Source organism: Podarcis tiliguerta (assembly GCF_965153285.1).
Source record: "Podarcis tiliguerta genome assembly, chromosome: 12".
Taxonomy (NCBI): domain Eukaryota; kingdom Metazoa; phylum Chordata; class Lepidosauria; order Squamata; family Lacertidae; genus Podarcis; species Podarcis tiliguerta.
Window position 1 is genome coordinate 49,389,111 of NC_139545.1, and position 17,911 is coordinate 49,407,021.

At 46.4% G+C, this 17,911-nt stretch overlaps 1 protein-coding gene across 1 annotated transcript; it reads left to right on the top strand.

Moving 5' to 3' along the window:
* The first annotated feature begins 50 nt into the window (after nt 1-50).
* CRYGN (crystallin gamma N) lies at nt 51-14,148 on the top strand. The gene is made up of 5 exons (XM_083406819.1): nt 51-1,964; nt 2,326-2,945; nt 3,509-3,757; nt 7,358-7,503; nt 13,469-14,148. Exons 2-5 carry the CDS (start codon nt 2,925-2,927, stop codon nt 13,602-13,604), a joined length of 552 nt encoding a protein of 183 aa, XP_083262945.1. The 5' UTR covers nt 51-1,964; nt 2,326-2,924; the 3' UTR covers nt 13,605-14,148.
* Nucleotides 14,149-17,911: the final 3,763 nt, after the last annotated feature.

The following is a 17,911-nucleotide window of genomic DNA, read 5'->3' on the forward strand; positions in this document are numbered from 1 at the left end:
ACGGAATGCTTAAACAGAACATTTTCAAAGGTCAGTTACAGGAAAAGATTGCATTTTTTGAATTTAACATATTTGGTTGTACTTTCCAGGTTTTGAAGAAGAATTATGGCTTGTTCTTGCACTTTGAGCAGTATATTACCTCCCACTGGCCATAATTATGGTATATTTACTGCTCCAGTAACGGGTGAACTGAATGCATATTATCTTTTTGAACGCAATCTTGTGAACCAGGTTTCCCCGCCCCCCTTGACAGTATATTTCCTCACTTTCCTGCCAGTACGATCCAGTTTCATCCTCTTTACTCATTTGATGTGGGCCTAAAGCTTTCATTCCACAATAAGATGTCACAGCACTCCTTGTCATCCAAAAATAGTACACAAAAAAATGGAAAGCTGTGAATATACTAGGTGGCCAAGCTGATGTGTAGTAAAATGTTCAACATCTCAACAGGTTAGGGTACTTCAGTTGGGTTGCTGCTCTCTATGCTATTCTGAAAAGTGTCTTGACCATTGCATGAATTTTAGGGTGTACTAATTTAATAATGAAAGCAAAGGCCATAAGAACTTGAGGACCCTGCTGGTCAGAGGAGAGGCATGTTTCATCCAGCATTCTGTTTCCAAATGCATTTGGGAGGGTCACAAGTAGGACGCGAGGTCAATAGCCCTCTGCCACAGTTGAGGATCCTTAGTGAGTGATACTCCACAGCAGCCAATCATAAACCTTTCCGTCAGCTGCCCAAATTTCATATTGGGCGTCCATTGAAACATGCTAGGGGTCCCCCTTTTCAAATGGCATAGTTCAGTTCTGATCTGAGAACAAGGGTTCTGCAGTAGGTAGAATTGGATTGGGTGAATGAGCGCAAATCCTTGCTTCGTCATGCGTCCTGTTGGTGACCAATCACAGCTTCAGCCGCCTTGTACCTGAAGGGTTGATTGTGAAGACAAAATGGTAATACCGGTAAAATAACGAGCTCACGATGGAAGCACGCTGCATGGTGCATTGTATTTCTCCATCCAGCAAGCTTTGCCAAGATCCAAGCAATGAAAGCAGTCTGGCACCTGGGGGCCTAGTACAAGCATTGGAGGGCTAGATTTCAAGTCTGCCATTGCCATTAATTCCCTCTTGAGGCTTGGGACCTCCCATTGGCCCAATTTCCCCAACTGTGAAAAAGGAATGATTATCATTAGCTCCTTCCCCAGGGGTAATATGATTTAATTAGTTTTGTCTCTAGAGCGCTTTGAATGTATAAAATGTTCCTGCTAATAAATTGCGTGCTGGTACAAAAATAGCACTTGCTGAGCCAGTTTGATCTCATTCCATATCTGCTGGTTTATATAGGAATTAACTATAGTACTGCAGGGCGTTTATAAGCCATATAGAATTGGGGGGGGGGGTGTACATATGCAATGTGGAAATTATTTTGAAGCTTGGCAATAGAAATGTATTTTCAGGGCTTGGCTTAACATGAAATTGGTTCCAGTAATGAGATCTTCTGATGAAGCAGGACAGCATGATATGGTAGCAAGAAGGTTCTGCTCTGAACATATCCATTCTGTGCTTTAATACACCATAGGGGCTTGTATTCTGCGAGGAAAATGTGAGTACAACACAGCTAGCCTCTGCAGAGCCACAGAGGAATTTGCTTCTTGGAAACACTTGCTGGAAGCCTCTAGTTGAGAGCTGAAGATCCCATTTCCCCTAAAGAAGGGCAAGTCCGCGTTTGTATGTTGGCTGTTGCTGCAGTCTGGTTCAGATGTAATTCTAAACATCCTTCAGGCCTGTGTTTTGTGTATTTATGTATTTAGTGTTTTTATCTTGCATTTTTATGTTGTGAACTGCCCTGTGATATTTGGATGAAGGACGGTATGCAAATTCTCATAAGAATAGGGCAGCTTCCTGTGTTCCTACACTTTACATAAAGTGTATTTCATAACCAGGATCTTGGGTTCCTTTACTTGTATTTTGTACAGTGGTGCCCCGCAAGACGAATGCCTCGCAAGACGGAAAACCCGCAAGACAAAAGGGTTTTCCGTTTTCAGAGGCGCTTCGCAAGACGAATTTCCCTATGGGCTTGCTTCGCAAGACGAAAATTGACGAAAATTTTCGAGTTTTTTCCCCGCTGCAAAACCCCTTTTTCTGAAGCGCTAAGCTGCTAAAAGCCTTTTAGCAGCAAAACCGCTAATCCCTTAAGCCTTAAAAAGCCGTTTTTAGCCCTTAAACTGCCAATAGCGCTAATAGCGCTAAACCGCTAATGGGCTTGCTTTGCAAGACGAAAAAACCGCAAGATGAAAAGACTCACGGAACGGATTCTTTTCGTCTTGCGAGGCACCACTGTATCTGAGAATCCAGCTAAAAAGGCTCCCAGAGTGGCTTATATACAATTAAAACAAGGCAGTCCTTGCTTGCAATCTTTAAAAAAGAGAGAGAGAAGGAAAAGGGGGCAAGGAAGGAAGAGGAAAAAGAGACGTGAAGCTTTAGATAACTTCCTGTTAAAACAGATCATGCTGGACTAGACAGACCAATTTCTAAGGCATCTTCTGAAAACTCACTCTATGGGCTCCAGGAGGAGAGGCTTTCGTGTGCGGTGTTAAAAGGGAAAGCAGACGAAAATCGGCTTGTTACCTAGTCTAATAAATAAAGCTTCTCTCTAAAAGGAACTGTAAATGTTCGATGCTCATTGCTCAAATCCCCCAACGAGTGATTCTTTTGTTAAATTGTCTGGATTAAATTAAAACTCCCGTATCAGCAGAGAGAGAGGTATGCCGTTCTTGCCAGCTAAGCACGAACCATCCCCAGTGTGCATTGTTTGGCAGGCCTTACAAACCCAACCTGGTCTCCCTGCTGCTGATATATAGTAGAGCTTCCCGTGGCTCTGAAAATCCCATTTGGGAGTCTGCCTCTGCGTTAGCAGTTGCCAGTGAAACATGTCTCAGTATTCAGGAAAAGTAAGTACCGTGTTTCTTTTTGTAACTTTGCTTATGTATGAGATCAGAGGCTTTTTTTAAAAAGGGGGGGGGGGAGGAGATGAGCTGGAAAAATAAAAGCTTTGGATGCCAACAGGAGACAGGATGGCTTAATGGAGCTATGCTTTCCAAAACATTGTGGGGCTGTGTTGCCTTGCAGGATGGGGCCACACAAGCTGGGGTGGTCTGAGATTAAGGGGCGTTCCTTAAAACGCAAGGAATCTGGCAACTCCAGAGAAGGAAAAGCATATGAGAGCGAGAGGATAAAGAGGATTGGGAAATACAATGGAGTGTGTCTTAATTAATCTAAATACACAATTTGAAAAAATGATGTTTATAAAAGAAAAGAAAACCCCAAGAGGTTGCATTGTTAGCCACACACAGTGTTGTAAGCTGTAATGTCTCATTAAAAGAATACTTCCAGCTTTCAATGAATGCAAAATTAAATCCGTCTGGCAGCAGATTCCATCTGCTTGGAATACCGGTGGGTCGTGGGGCCGCGCAATGGCCGTAGCTCAATCCTTGGAACGTCCTCTTTCCTCTAGATCACGTTCTATGAAGGCAAATGCTTCACAGGCCGGAAGCTGGAGGTTAGCGGGCCCTGCGACAACTTCCAGGAGCGGGGCTTCATGAACAGAGTCAATTCCATCTGTGTGCAGAGCGGAGCTTGGATCTGTTTCAGCCTCGCAGACTTCCGAGGCCAGCAGTACATCCTGGAGCATGGCGAATACCCTGGCTTCCACCGCTGGAACGGGCACAACGACCGAATGGGATCCTGCAAGCCAGTTGGGATGGTTAGTGCTCCTTTTTTGTTGTTGATGAGTGACAGGACAGGTCCTGTTTATCACAGGGAGTCTCTGTTTCCAGGTGTCTGTCACTCTTGCCTTGGGGAGGATGTCTGGGATGTCTTCAGCATCCTTGTATGTTTTAACAACCTGCCGGAATGGTCATAATTTATTACTTTTCATAAAAAAATTATGCACCTCTTGATAGATGAAAAACCTCAAAGTAGTTTACAAAGTATAAAACAATAAAATTACCAGTAAAAATAGTAAACAACAGCAACTATTTAAAACATTTTTTTAAAAAAATTGCAATAAACTAAACACAGTTTAAAATACGCATTCCACATGCCTGGGCAGGCTTGTCTGTTCCAGGGGATTAAACACTGCCTTCGTAAAAGGTAAAGGGACCCCTGACCATTAGGTCCAGTCGTGACCGACTCTAGGGTTGTGGCGCTCATCTCGCTAACTTGCCGAGGGAGCTGGTGTACAGCTTCCGGGTCATGTGGCCAGCATGACTAAGCCTCTTCTGGCGAACCAGTGCAGCGCACAGAAACGCCGTTTACCTTCCTGCCGGAGCGGTACCTATTTATCTACTTGCACTTTAACATGCTTTCAAACTGCAAGGTTGGCAGGAGCAGGGACCGAGCAACGGGAGCTCACCCCGTCGCGGGGATTTGAACCGCCGACCTTCTGAGCGGCAAGTCCTAGGCTCTGTGGTTTAACCCACAGCGCCACCCGCGTCAGCCCAGGTCTTTGTGCCATCATCGTGATCAAGCAAGACAAAGAACAAGGACATTGTATCTCCTGGACCTTGGCATCCTTCTGGGTTAGGCGTTGGTGCCTCTGTCTCCCAGTGCTTCTGTTCCTACTTGTAGGAGTCCCTTGCTCCTTGCTCAGCCCCATGGCTTCTAGACTGTGAGGTCCTCCGGGGTTCCATTGTGTTCCCAGTTGCTGTTTTAACATCTTTATGAAGTCATTGGGGGAAGTTATCCAGGGATTTGGAGCAAGGCACAATCAATATGCTGGTGATACCCCAGTCTTCAGTGATGATGCCCGACATCTGAAGATCACAGAGTGGTCTATCTCACCTGAATCAGGAGAGGCTGTTGAAGTACTTGACCAGTGTTTGGAATGAGTATTGGGATGGTTGAGGTCCAATAAATTGAAGCTGAAGCCCAACAAGATGGTGGTTCTGTGGGTTGGTGGTTGAAGGACCAAGTTCATTGCTTGGGGCTGCTCATCAGTTCTAAGCTGCCCCTGAGGAGGAGTGGCAAGGCAACTATTTTCTGTTGTCTAAGCCTCTGTTATCTTCTTCAAACTCCAGTTGGTTCGCTAGGCCCCACACCAGCTGCCTGTGCATTACCAGGCTCGAATAAACTTACTAATATTGGTGCATAAAACCCTGAATGACCTGGAACCCAAGTATCTGAAGGAATACCCCACCCAATCATTAAGATCCACTAGATATGTCTTACTTCAGTCTCTTGGCAATAACTTGGGGTGGTGATGCATACTCCAGAGTAGACCCATTGTACTTAATGGGCAGGACTATCTTATGCCTATGAAGTGGCTCTAATCTAAGTTGGAAACAACCAATAGAACTCAATGGGACTTCTTTTAGACATGTACTGGATTGTGCTGTTAATGGGTTAGCTCTCCTGCTGCCCTTTTTTGTAAGGCATTCTGCAACTTGCTAGCTGAAGAGTAAAAAAAAAAATATTTTTAATACAATAAGACACACACCACAGGAATGGAGCCCACCCTCAAAGTACTTTCAACAATTTTTAACTACTATTTCCTGTCTTCAGCCTAAATTTGCATTGCAGTGGAAGGTGTGTGTATTTGTGTACTTGTGCATCTGTATGTACAAGACGGGGAACGGGAGAAACTCTTCTTTGGGGTTTTTTTTTGGGCTGCCATCAGATGTTTCAGGCATATCTGAGATTCCACCGCCAAAAGAATGCCACAAGCTTTCCTCTACCTCAGCCAAGTCTTCTCATACATGATTCCATTTATAAATATATTATATGTCCTCTGTCTGCTGGTTCTTTTTCTTTTTCTCTAAAAAGAACTTTATACCTGTCTGCAGACTTCCTCACAAATACCTACCAAACCTACCGGCGGGAGGGGAGCGAGATTCCCAAAGCGATTTACCTCACTTCACCTTCCAAGAATTGCATAGACAGGATACTTGAGACTGAAGCGGGCGGCGTGTGTGTGTGTGTGTGTGTGTGTGTTTCTTTCTTTTTCTTGCTTAACAAAGTCACAACTATCCTGTATAAATAACCACAGACTTGACTAGGAACAAGGAAAATGTGATTATTATTTTGTTTGTTTGTTTTAAGGGAAACAGTCTCAAATAGATGTGTGTTTTGGAATTTCCTCCTCATAGTTCCGTTCCTGGTGGGGTTCTTAATTCATTTCCCATGTATGGATGTCTGGTTCTCTTGCAAATGTCAAAAGTGGCATTCTTGTGGCCTTGTTTTCTTGACCTTGTGCGTGGTCGTTTCGTGGTTTGTATTTCTTCCGGTGCAGGTTTTATGCTAAAGGGCACTTGAGGATGGTCTGAAACTCACTCTCTCTCTCCCCCATCTCAGCTGAAGTTTGAACACTTTCATAGTCTGGCATTAAATTACTCACTGAAAACAATAATAATAAGAAAAGTAGTAACTTCCTGGAGAACTTAGCATGACCACATCTTTACAGGCATGTTGCTCATATTGTAAAGTGACGGATCCTTCTCTCCCACCTCCATTTCATTCTCACAACAATCCTGCAAAATAGGCTCCTCTGAGGGAGAGAATTCCCTAGCGAGGTTCATGGCTCAGAACCGATTTGAACCCGAGTCTCTCTAGCTGAAGACACATTTCTTTATCTTGGCTTTTGACACCGGAGATGTGTATTTTAGAACCCACCTTATTCCTGAATTTTAAAGTTGCTTCAAACTTTTTTAAAAAATATTAATATTGTGGTTTAATTGTCGTAGCCCACCCTGGGGCCTGAAGGTAAAGGGTGCGTAATAAATTGTAAACATCGTCCTATCCCAACCTGACACTCTAACCACTACACTGCACTACTTCTGTATTTAGGACCCAAATCACTGGCATATTTTGTATATAGTATGGGGGAGGGGGACAACGTGTTGCTTGTTTAAATAAATGTTTTAATACATTTTTATTGATATATATTTTTATGTCTGCTGCTAACCACCTTCTTGAGATCTTGCTATGTTTTCGAAAAGTGGAATACCAATTTTTAAATCAGTAGACAAAATAAATATGAAAGTGATGAAACAGTCGCTGGCCGGCGAGTGCTGATGCTGAACCCATTTTCCACCTGTGGCTTTTTGCTGGCTACAGAATTCACTGGCCGGCCTGGGGCACATTTCTGTCTTTCACCTGTGGGTCAAAATGAAAAAAAAACACAAACCTCTCTGTTGCCTGGAGCTCCTTAGAAGACGAGAAGGGTGCAAATGTTATTTTTCTAAATACATTTTTACTCATATTTCGCAACACCAAGCTCTTTAGTATGAATTTGGAAAAGCGAGGTGACTCTGGGTTTTGCCGCTGCTGTTTCATGAAGCTAACTTTGGCCTGCCTTTGCCAACAGCATGGCGAGAATTACCGGATCGAAGTATTCGAGGGCAGGCACTTTAGTGGTCGCAGCCAGGAGTTCACCGAAGATTGCTCTTGCCTGCATAGGCAAGGCTGGGCCAAAAACTGGATCAACGCCATCAAAGTCTATGGGGATGGAGCGTAAGTAACTCACGGGTGTCAAAATAATACAAGGGCAACCTGCAATAAAGGGTTGCCACATGTAATCCTCCTTTTAGCCCTCTTCAGAGTACTCCATTCCATTCTTCTTCCAGCTGCCACCATTTTCCCATTCCCTGCACACTGAGCATACTCAGCCCCCATCTTGCTGTTTTTATTTTGGGGGTGAGTCATTTGCCTCTCTGGGTTCCCCTGAGCATGTTGTTTCCTCATCTCTCTGTGTCTGTGTGTGTGCATGTACGGTGCCATTTCCACTACGTAACTAGCACTTGGATAATTCAGATTGCTATTGATGTACAGTGGTGCCTCGCAAGACGAAAAGAATCCGTTCCGCAAGTCTCTTCGTCTTGCGGTTTTTTTCGTCTTGCGAAGCAAGCCCATTAGCGGATTAGCGCTATTAGCGGTTTAGCGGCTATTAAAGGCTTAAGGGATTAGCGGATTAGCTGCTAAAAGGCTATTAGCGGCTTAGATCAGCTGATAAGCGGCTTAGATCAGCTGTTAAGCGGCTTAGCGATCAGCTGTTAAGCGGCTTAGCGATCAGCTGTTAAGCGGCTTAGCGATCAGCTGTTAAGCGGCTTAGCGAACAGCTGTTAAGCGGCTTAGGGGCTTGGGAAAAAGGGGGGGAGGGGGGAAAAAACCCCAGGAATCGCAAGACATTTTCGTCTTGCGAAGCAAGCCCATAGCAAATTTGTTTTGCGAAGCACCTCCAAAACGGAAAACCCTTTCGTCTAGCGGGTTTTCCGTCTTGCGAGGCATTTGTCTTGCGGGGCACCACTGTAGTTGCTAGAATGGTCAGTCTGGATGAAACTGGATCCCTTCTGAACCTGCAACTGCATCTGTGAGGATAGAGTACATAAGAGGAAACTTGCCAAACAAGTTCCTTTGTCAAGGTTTGTCAATGCCAGTTCCTTTGACTGGCCAGTTAACTACCCATCATCTGCATCTCGAAAAGGTGAGCTCTGCTGCCATAGAAACAAATGGGCGGGCCTTTCGCTATCCACCTCACCTGCCCAATAGATGAGAGAACAAAGCCAGAGTTGTGTATGTGAGCTGAAAGCTGGGGAGAGAGAGAGATGTCTTGCTTTGTGCTGGACTTTGGGTCTCTTCTGGAAACCGACAGGGGAAGCAAGATCTGTTGGGGTCAGGGCTGGCCCACCCTTGTGGCAAGATGAGGCGACTGCCTCAGGTGGCAGAATCCACAGGGGCAGCAGATCCAAGAAATGCATTGCCCACCGCTGCTGCCAGACTCCATCTCCCATCAGCCCCTGACAACCAGCATGGCTAAAGGTCAGCAATGATGGGAGTTGCTCCATCCACATCTGGAAGGAGATAGGCGGCTCACCACCCTGAGATAGATGATGACAGCTCTGACTCTGCAGTTCCATCCCAGAATAGTCACTCGCAGATATAGGCCCCTGTTGCTTTCTGTAGCTTTTACCAGTCCCTACCCTTCTTCACCCACTGGGACGTGGGTGGTGCTGTGGGTAAAACCTCAGCGCCTAGGGCTTGCCGATCGCATGGTCGGCGGTTCGAATCCCCGCGGCGGGGTGCGCTCCCATCGTTCGGTCCCAGCGCCTGCCAACCTAGCAGTTCTAAAGCACCCCCGGGTGCAAGTAGATAAATAGGGACCACTTACTAGCGGGAAGGTAAACGGCGTTCCGTATGCTGCGCTGGCTCGCCAGATGCAGCTTGTCACGCTGGCCACGTGACCCGGAAGTGTCTGCAGACAGCGCTGGCTCTTGGCCTATAGAGTGAGATGAGCGCACAACCCTAGACTCTGGCAAGACTGGCCCGTACGGGCAGGGGTACCTTTACCTTACCCTTCTTCAGTCACCCCCCCCCCCAGGTTAAACCTACTAAGTGGTTTTCTCGTCTCTTGTATGTTCCAGAGTTGGGTCTAGGACTTAATATCCACTAACTCTACACCTGATGTCAGATGTGAGGCAGGAAAAGATGTGGCTGGTTGAAAAAATGGGGTTTGCAAGCACTGCTGATCAGTCAGCATAAACAACACAGAGCCAGATGGAACAATTGTCTGTGTCACTATAAGGCAGCTTCCATCTGCTTTCTTCAAAAAAGCCATGTACAGTTATTGATTATTATTATTATTATTTTTGCATATCTACAGGGTACCCCTTTTAAAAGAGACCCAAACCCAGCTCTCTGCTCCCCTGACATTCCACCAACCCTGGGCTTGGGTCTATGTGTGGAGTCCTTACTGTAGTAATAATAAATAATTGCAGGTTAGCAATATCCAATCCAGCAGTTCCGTCATAAATGTTCATCTGAGGCAAAAAAAAAAATTGCATGTGGCACGAGAGGATCAGCTTAACAAGCCTCTTTATTCTGGAAAAGATTAGCACCAATTATATCTTCCCCGCTATAGTTCCTTCTCGCATTCTTGCTTTCTGATCCTTTGCTCTAGAAGTGCCAAACTGGGAGAGGCCAACAGGATTGCTGTCCCTCCCTCTGTCCCAAAAACATTTCCCCTGAAAACCGGCGATCACGCAGGGTTGTATTTCCATCATCGCTCTGACCAGGAACAAATGTTCTCTTGAGGGGGTGGGGAAAAACAAAAATCATCGTGTGTGTCTCACCCTTTCACCAGTGATGGAGTTGTTGTGTTATGGTGTCATTGGCTCGTTCTCTCTCTCTCTCTCCTCCCCCACTATCTCTCTGACCTCATGGTACCATGCGCTTCCTTTGGACAAACAAACACAGTCGGAAGGCACGACTTGGATGTGCGTGCCTGGGAGAGAGCTGGAGCCCTCTGTCCGAGCCAGAGAGTGCTTGGCTTGTGTGAGGCACAGCTGGAGTTCTGGTTCATGCTGCTTCGTGCTTCCGTGCCAAGGGATCATCACTTAGGAGGGCAAAAAGCAGAACTTCAAAGGCAGCCTACCCCAACCTGGTGCTCTGACAGATGCTACGGGCTACGGTCTGGAGTTGGGAGGGTATTGGTCCCTGTGGCTAGGTGGGGACGCAGGATGGCGACAACCGTTCTGGGCTCTCTGGCTGAAATGCCCAAAGTGCTTGCCAGATGTTCTCTGTGGCCAGGGAGGAGCCTTTTCTTCAAGGCTTGGCAACTGCAAGGCTGTTGTTGTTTGTTTTATTTTAAAGGACCCTCTGTTTGAAACCCTGGAGAGCTGATAGATAAGAGAAGCAATAGTGGCTTAGATCAGGGGTCGGCAACCTAGGGCCCACGGGCCAGAAGCGGCCCACGGAGGCCGTTTAACCAGCCCCCGAGCCGCCCCCGAGCTGAGCCGCCCGCTCGTCGAGTTCCTGTGCACTGCACTGCACAGGGACTCACTTCCGTGGCTCCGGAAATTGCTTATAGAATGATAGAATCATAGAGTTGGAAGAGACCACAAGGGCCATCGAGTCCAACCCCCTGCCAAGCAGGAAACACCATCAGAGCACTCCTGACATATGGTTGTCAAGCCTCTGCTTAAAGACCTCCAAAGAAGGAGACTCCACCACACTCCTTGGCAGCAAATTCCACTGTCGAACAGCTCTTACTGTCAGGAAGTTCTTCCTAATGTTTAGGTGGAATCTTCTTTCTTGTAGTTTGGATCCATTGCTCCGTGTCCGCTTCTCTGGAGCAGCAGAAAACAACCTTTCTCCCTCCTCTATGTGACATCCTTTTATATATTTGAACATGGCTATCATATCCCCCCTTAACCTCCTCTTCTCCAGGCTAAACATGCCCAGCTCCCTTAGCCGTTCCTCATAAGGCATCGTTTCCAGGCCTTTGACCATTTTGGTTGCCCTCCTCTGGACACGTTCCAGTTTGTCAGTGTCCTTCTTGAACTGTGGTGCCCAGAACTGGACACAGTACTCCAGGTGAGGTCTGACCAGAGCAGAATACAGTGGCACTATTACTTCCCTTGATCTAGATGCTATACTCCTATTGATGCAGCCCAGAATTGCATTGGCTTTTTTAGCTGCCGCGTCACACTGTTGGCTCATGTCAAGTTTGTGGTCAACCAAGACTCCTAGATCCTTTTCACATGTACTGCTCTCGAGCCAGGTGTCACCCATCTTGTATTTGTGCCTCTCATGTATATGTGCATGCCTAGACGCTGGAAATTGCTTCGGTGCAGGCATGATTTTCAGCATCTGGGCATGCGCAGAAGCGACTTCTGACGCCACAGACATGCGCAGACGTGATTTCCGGCATTGCGCTGTGCTGCCCCGGCCCACAGAGGATCTCTGCAGGAGTGATCTGGCCCATGTCTGGTAAGCCTTGCCGACCCCTGGATTAGATGGAGGAAGAGTCTGGCCTAGAGCAAGGCAGCTTCCTAAATCCCTAACAGCCATGCAGGTGAAAGTCCTGTGGCACCTTGAAGAAGTAACAGATTTATTACAGCATCAGCTTTCATGAAATAAAGTCCACCTCGTCAGATGCATGAAGTGTTATCCTCAGTTGACGGATATATAGTCGTACTTTGGAAGTCGAACGGAATCCATTCCAGAAGTCTGTTTGACTTCCAAAATGTTTGAAAACCAAATTGTGGCTTCTGATTGGCAGCAGGAAGCTCTTGCAGCCAATCAGAAGCTGCAGAAGCACCGCCAGATGTTTGGGTTCCAAAAGAACGTTTGCAAACCGGAACAACCACTTCCGGGTTTGCGGAGTTGGGGAGCCAAAATGTCCGAGTTCCAGGGCGTTTGACAACCAAGGTATGTCTCTATTGTTACAAAAGTTGGGCACCATCCCCAATCTCTGCCGAGCCGTGGCAAGATTCCAGGGGGTTCCAGGTGCTCACCTAGGATCTGTGTTCCTTTGAGAATCAAAACACAGTGGAGACTGTCGTAGCTTTAAGAAATAGGATTTATTCACATTTATATTACATGGAAATACAGGACGGTCCCCTATTATACAGGATGGGTGGCAACCCTAGTCATGACCCCAGAATTCAGCAGGGAGTCAAGGAACAACTGAACCTCTACATTGCCAGATTCCACAGCACCCAGGGTCTATAAAACCAGAGGCAAACCCTCCCAGGTGCTTTCCTTTGGGCCTGAGGAACCAAGTGCCTCCCACAGTACTCTGAAAGTCCAGTGGCACAGGAGGTGCACCAGGTGGGCAGGGCAGAGAGTACAGAAGTGCCTGTCTGTAGCTCAGAGGGTTGGCCTGGGAGAGATGGGCAGCAGGCAGAGGCTCAAAAGGTTTAGCTTTGCTTCCAGCCTTTCTTAGAGCAAATTGCTCACTAGGCGCTATCCTTGGTGCTGAGACAACCACCTGCCTTGAGCGATGGGTTCTTCTGCACAACTAGAATAGGGCATATGTGGTGGGGCATGTACCCCAGTGCTCATATAGAACTTCTGGCCAGAAATTATGTGGACTGGTCTCTTAAATCCTGTGTCTCTTATTAGATGTATTTATGAAAAAGAGGATATCTTAAAGCATATTTTCTGCATCCTTTTCATATTAACGTTCTCAGTATTAAGAACTTTGGGGGTTTGCTGAGCGAGTAAATTTGATTGATGTCTAGGTCAATGAACTTATAACAAAACATATTACAAATCAGTCTCTCCAAAACACCCAAACACAATTAAATAATCAACAGAGATCTAAAATAAACACATTAAATACAAACATATGTGCAAGATAAACATTAAACAAATGGGAGTTGTGCATACTAACACATTTGTTAAAATGTATTTATAAGGTGAATAAACGGTGATCAGTTGTTTTAAAAACGCCATCTCCCAGACATACATATGTTGGGTTTAATGTCTTCATCACTGCTGCTTTCTAAACCTTTGGTTAACCAACCATTCAGAAAAGGAGCAAGTCCATCTCCACCTCAGAGCCACCAGAATTTTAGCTGTGATCAACTTTTAACGTCAAATGCCAACTGTTTGGAGGAAACCAATATGGCGCCACAACCATCTCTGAATGTGGCTTGGAGTGTTTTGACTAGAAAACATTTTGTTTCTGTTTCAGATGGGTGTTGTATGAGGAACCTAACTATCGTGGCCAGATGTATGTGGTCGAGAGAGGTGACTACAGCAGCTGCAATGAGTGGCAAGCTGCCTGTGCAAATATCCAGTCAATCAGAAGGGTTGTCAACTATTTTTAGCTAACTGCCTGGTGAAAACGGAGGGTCCGGACCCTTCCCTCCTGGTCTCTAGAAATGTGAAATAATAAAGACTTGAAATCTGATGTGCCTCTTTTGCATTCCTCCACATGCCCAGCCAGGTCACTGGCTTAAGCAGTCTAGGGCCTGACAGCGCACTGTATGGGTAGCCGACATGGACCAGCCAATTGAGGTAGGGAGGTGATTCTGTCTGGGGAGAATAAGTTGCCATTGTTCATGGAATGGTGCATTCTGAAGGCTCACAATATACAGATACAGAGATGGGTAAGGAGGTTGCTACTTGAGCTCTAATGATGTAAATATAATTTTACGGGGTTTGACGACCCTTAACAGGGGCACGGAAAGCTGCTTTTTGTCACATAAGACCGTTTAGACATCCTCTTTCTAAATGTAAAGGTGAGCACATGCCCTCTGAGAAAAGCAAGATGAAAAAGGAAATCGACTCGGGATGGACGACGTGGGCTTCTGAAATCGAGAGCACGGCTGCATCGTCGGGAATGGGAGCAAGTCAAAATGGCAGGGAAGTCTAGCTGATAATAATAATAATAATAATAATAATAATAATAATAATAATAATAGAAACCTGGTGCTGGTATTGGTGGGTTGGGGTGTGGAGACTTGCAAGGTGCTGGGGCAACTACCAGAGGAAGCCACCTGTTGATACTGACCCTGGTATGAGGTCTCAAAGGAGCATAGGAGACATTCAACATTAGGTGACCACGCTCCTAAAGGCATTGCACGATATTCTCTGCAAGATCATCCATTGGCTGTTTAGACCAGGGGTGAAGAACCTCAGGCATGGGATTGAATGTGGCCCTCCAGGCCCCTTTCCCTGGCCCTTGGATTTCTGCCCAGGCAGTACCCCTCAATGACCCCCACTTTACACTCCAAGAGCTTCTGCTGGGCTGGGATGTGTCCTTCCATTCCTATATTGGAGACAGAGAGGATAGAGAGACCCGTGTGTTGGCATGTGAAGAAACGAACCTACTGTGCAAAGGCGAAATGGGCAGGACTTCAGGGATGGGCCTTAGTAATATGCCACCCTGTTATGAGGCCATTTGATGCCCCCTACCGGGCGTTGGGAAGGCGCCTTTTTCGGCTGTGCACTCCTGCAGCCGTACCGTTCACACTGCCCTAAATCCACTTCCGAGGACTTTCTCTGCCTGCTTTTGTCTCTGATCCCATTCACCACTGGCATGCGGCCCTTGAAAGGTCGTTCAGAAGGGAATGTGGCCCTCGGGCTGGAAAAGTTCCCCCACTGCCGGTTTAGACTCATCTGCATGATGGATGCCCACAAATGCTGGCGGCGGCGGCGCTGCTATAAGCCACTCTTGCTAATCTCCTGGAGAGTCTGATGAATTAGCTACTTTGATCTGTCACTTTTACGGGGATCTTATCTGGCTTGCCAGTTCTAGAGGGCAGATGGGCAGCTAGCTCTTGGCAAATGGAGGTTCTGCTCCTACACACACACACACACACACCCCACTGCCCTGGACTTCACCCTGTCTGTGAGCACAGAGAAGAGGGAGGTGTCTGTTGTTCGTGACAGTCCAGCCTCAAATCAGCAGAACTTGCAGGGTTTCTTTGCAACGCCATGCTGCTGCTGCTGCTCATTAATGCTGCTTTTGAACTGCAGCAAAGTGCAGGCTGACAGGAACGCAAGGAAATGAGAAGCAGGGAGCGATGTCTGTAAGATCAAGGAAATCTGCCGTGCTCTGGCAGCAGCCATGAACTGCGCTTGGAGAGTTCACAGAAAGTTGAGGTGGTGAAGACTATGTTTAAAAATTTGACAGACACCCAAATTACTGCATTCTGTCTTCACAACAACCCTGTGAGGTAGGCCAGTGTGAGAGAGCGTGTGTACTAGTGTCCCAAAGCCATCACGGACATTAATGGCTGGTCAAAGTCCACAACACATTTCATAGAATCATAGAATCATAGAGTTGGAAGAGACCACCGGGGCCATCGAGTCCAACCCCCTGCCAAGCAGGAAACACCATCAGAGCACTCCTGACATATGGTTGTCAAGCCTCTGCTTAAAGACCTCCAAAGAAGGAGACTCCACCACACTCCTTGGCAGCAAATTCCACTGTCGAACAGCTCTTACTGTCAGGAAGTTCTTCCTAATGTTTAGGTGGAATCTTCTTTCTTGTAGTTTGGATCCATTGCTCCGTGTCCGCTTCTCTGGAGCAGCAGAAAACAACCTTTCTCCCTCCTCTAGGTGACATCCTTTTATATATTTGAACATGGCTATCATATCCCCCCTTCACCTCCTCTTCTCCAGGCTAAACATGCCCAGCTCCCTCATTTCATCCAGTTGGCTGTATAGATGCAGAGGGGTTTGGGTGCAGAAGGAAGACTCCAGACCTCGAAAGGGGCAGGAAGCCAAGGAAGAGTTCCCCTGTCAGACATCAAGAACACAGAGCCTCTGAGCATATTCTATCCACATGATAAGGCACATTATGCCATGTAAGCAGTCATAAAGGTAAAGGGACCCCTGACCATTAGGTCCAGTCGTGGCCGACTCTGGGGTTGTGGCACTCATCTTGCTTTATTGGCCGAGGGAGCCAGCATACAGCTTCTGGGTCATGTGGCCAGCATGACTAAGCCGCTTCTGGCAAAACCAGAGCAGCGCACGGAAACGCCGTTTACCTTCCTGCCACAGCGGTATTTATCTACTTGCACTTTGATGTGCTTTCGAATTGCTAGGTTGGTAGGAGCAGGGACCGAGCAATGGGAGCTCACCCCATCGTGGGGATTCAAACCGCCGACCTTCTGATCGGCAAGTCCTAGGCTCTGTGGTTTAACCCACAGTGCCACCCGTGTCCCATAAACAGTCAGTCTTCCCCAAATAATAATGATCTACACACAGAGCTGCAAATTCCAGCACTCTGAAGAAACTACACCTCCAATTACATCAAGGATGGAGCGTTTATGACCCTCCAGGTGTTTTATAACTAGAACCCCAGTTACCTCTGACCATTAGCCATCTTCTACTGAAACCTCTTGTCTTTCTCTACTTTCCCCCTTGCAAAGCTAGCCATGGCTAAGGGAGTTGTCTCCCAAGCAATGTCAGAAAATTTCTATGTCCTCGTCTAGAAAGAAATCACCCCCCTTTAATAAGTGACCAAGGCAAAGAGGTTGCCTTGGGGTAGGGGAAGAAAATGACTCATGCCACCCTGATTGGGCTGCAACATGCAAGATTCAGGCACCGATGCTCTGTGCCCGATTCCGCACTCTCCTAAAATTATTTTCCACTTGCAAACTGCATTCCGTTCAGGGCCAGCGTAGCTCACTAGTCTCCTTTTTTTTGATTGCTCAAAGTGCCATTAAATATTTCTGTTTAGAACTGTACATTCTGGCTCCAGCATGACCTCTTGCCTTGCTAATCTGTCAGCAATTCACAGCTTGGGCTTTTTCGCAGACGTGATTTCAATAGAACAGTGACCTATTTCTTATTATTCCGTCTTTTTGAGGAGGTTGTCATTTGGGACTAGGAACGGAGAGCAATAAAGTGGGAGAGAAAGCCAGTGATTTAAAACGGGAAGAACTCGCTCCGTGCTTGAAATAATAATCATAATAATCATCAGCTGACTCTTGCAAAATGCGGGTGTTTAACAGGACGGAAGGCATCCATGCTGAATGCATTCTGTAATGAATCCCTTTCCTCCACTGCGGCTAACCTTAGGTTGACTCTGCCCTGCAAGTGAACTCGTGCCTGCTGTCCTCAGCTTGCATAGCACAAGGAGAAATGCTGAGCTGAAGTTCTGGGTGCCATGTGGGCAGGATATCTTTCTCAGTGGTTCCTATAGGCACTTTCCAGCTCAGTCTCTTCTTCTGGGCCCAGCCTACCAATACCAGCTGTTGGGCAGATCTACCCTCTGAACACCAGCACCGCTGCAACTTATCTGGATATTGCAGTGCGACAGTGAGATTGCACTAATGTATAAGACAAATAATAAATGTTGGAAATGTAAAGAAAAAGAAGGAACATTTTATCACATGTGGTGGGCATGTAAGAAAGTAAAGAACTTCTGGGAAATGATATATAATGAGATGAAAAAGATGTTGAAATATACATTCTTTAAAAAATCTGGAAGCATTTTTACTTGGAATTATAGGCCAAGACATTAATAGACAAGATGCCAAACTGTTCTTATATGCAACAACAGCGGCAAGAGTATTGTTAGCCCAGAAATGGAAGCAAGAAGAAATTCTGATGAAAGAAGAATGGCAGACAAAATTAATGGACTATGCAGAATTGGACAAAATGACAGGAAGGATTCGAA

Bases quoted from the DNA above. Each gene is read 5' to 3' on its own strand.
- CRYGN (XM_083406819.1), top strand. From the start codon at position 2,925: ATGTCTCAGTATTCAGGAAAA. The intron at 2,946-3,508 runs GTAAGTACCGTG...TCTTTCCTCTAG, and splicing joins TGTCTCAGTATTCAGGAAAA to ATCACGTTCTATGAAGGCAA. The intron at 3,758-7,357 runs GTTAGTGCTCCT...CTTTGCCAACAG, and splicing joins CCTGCAAGCCAGTTGGGATG to CATGGCGAGAATTACCGGAT.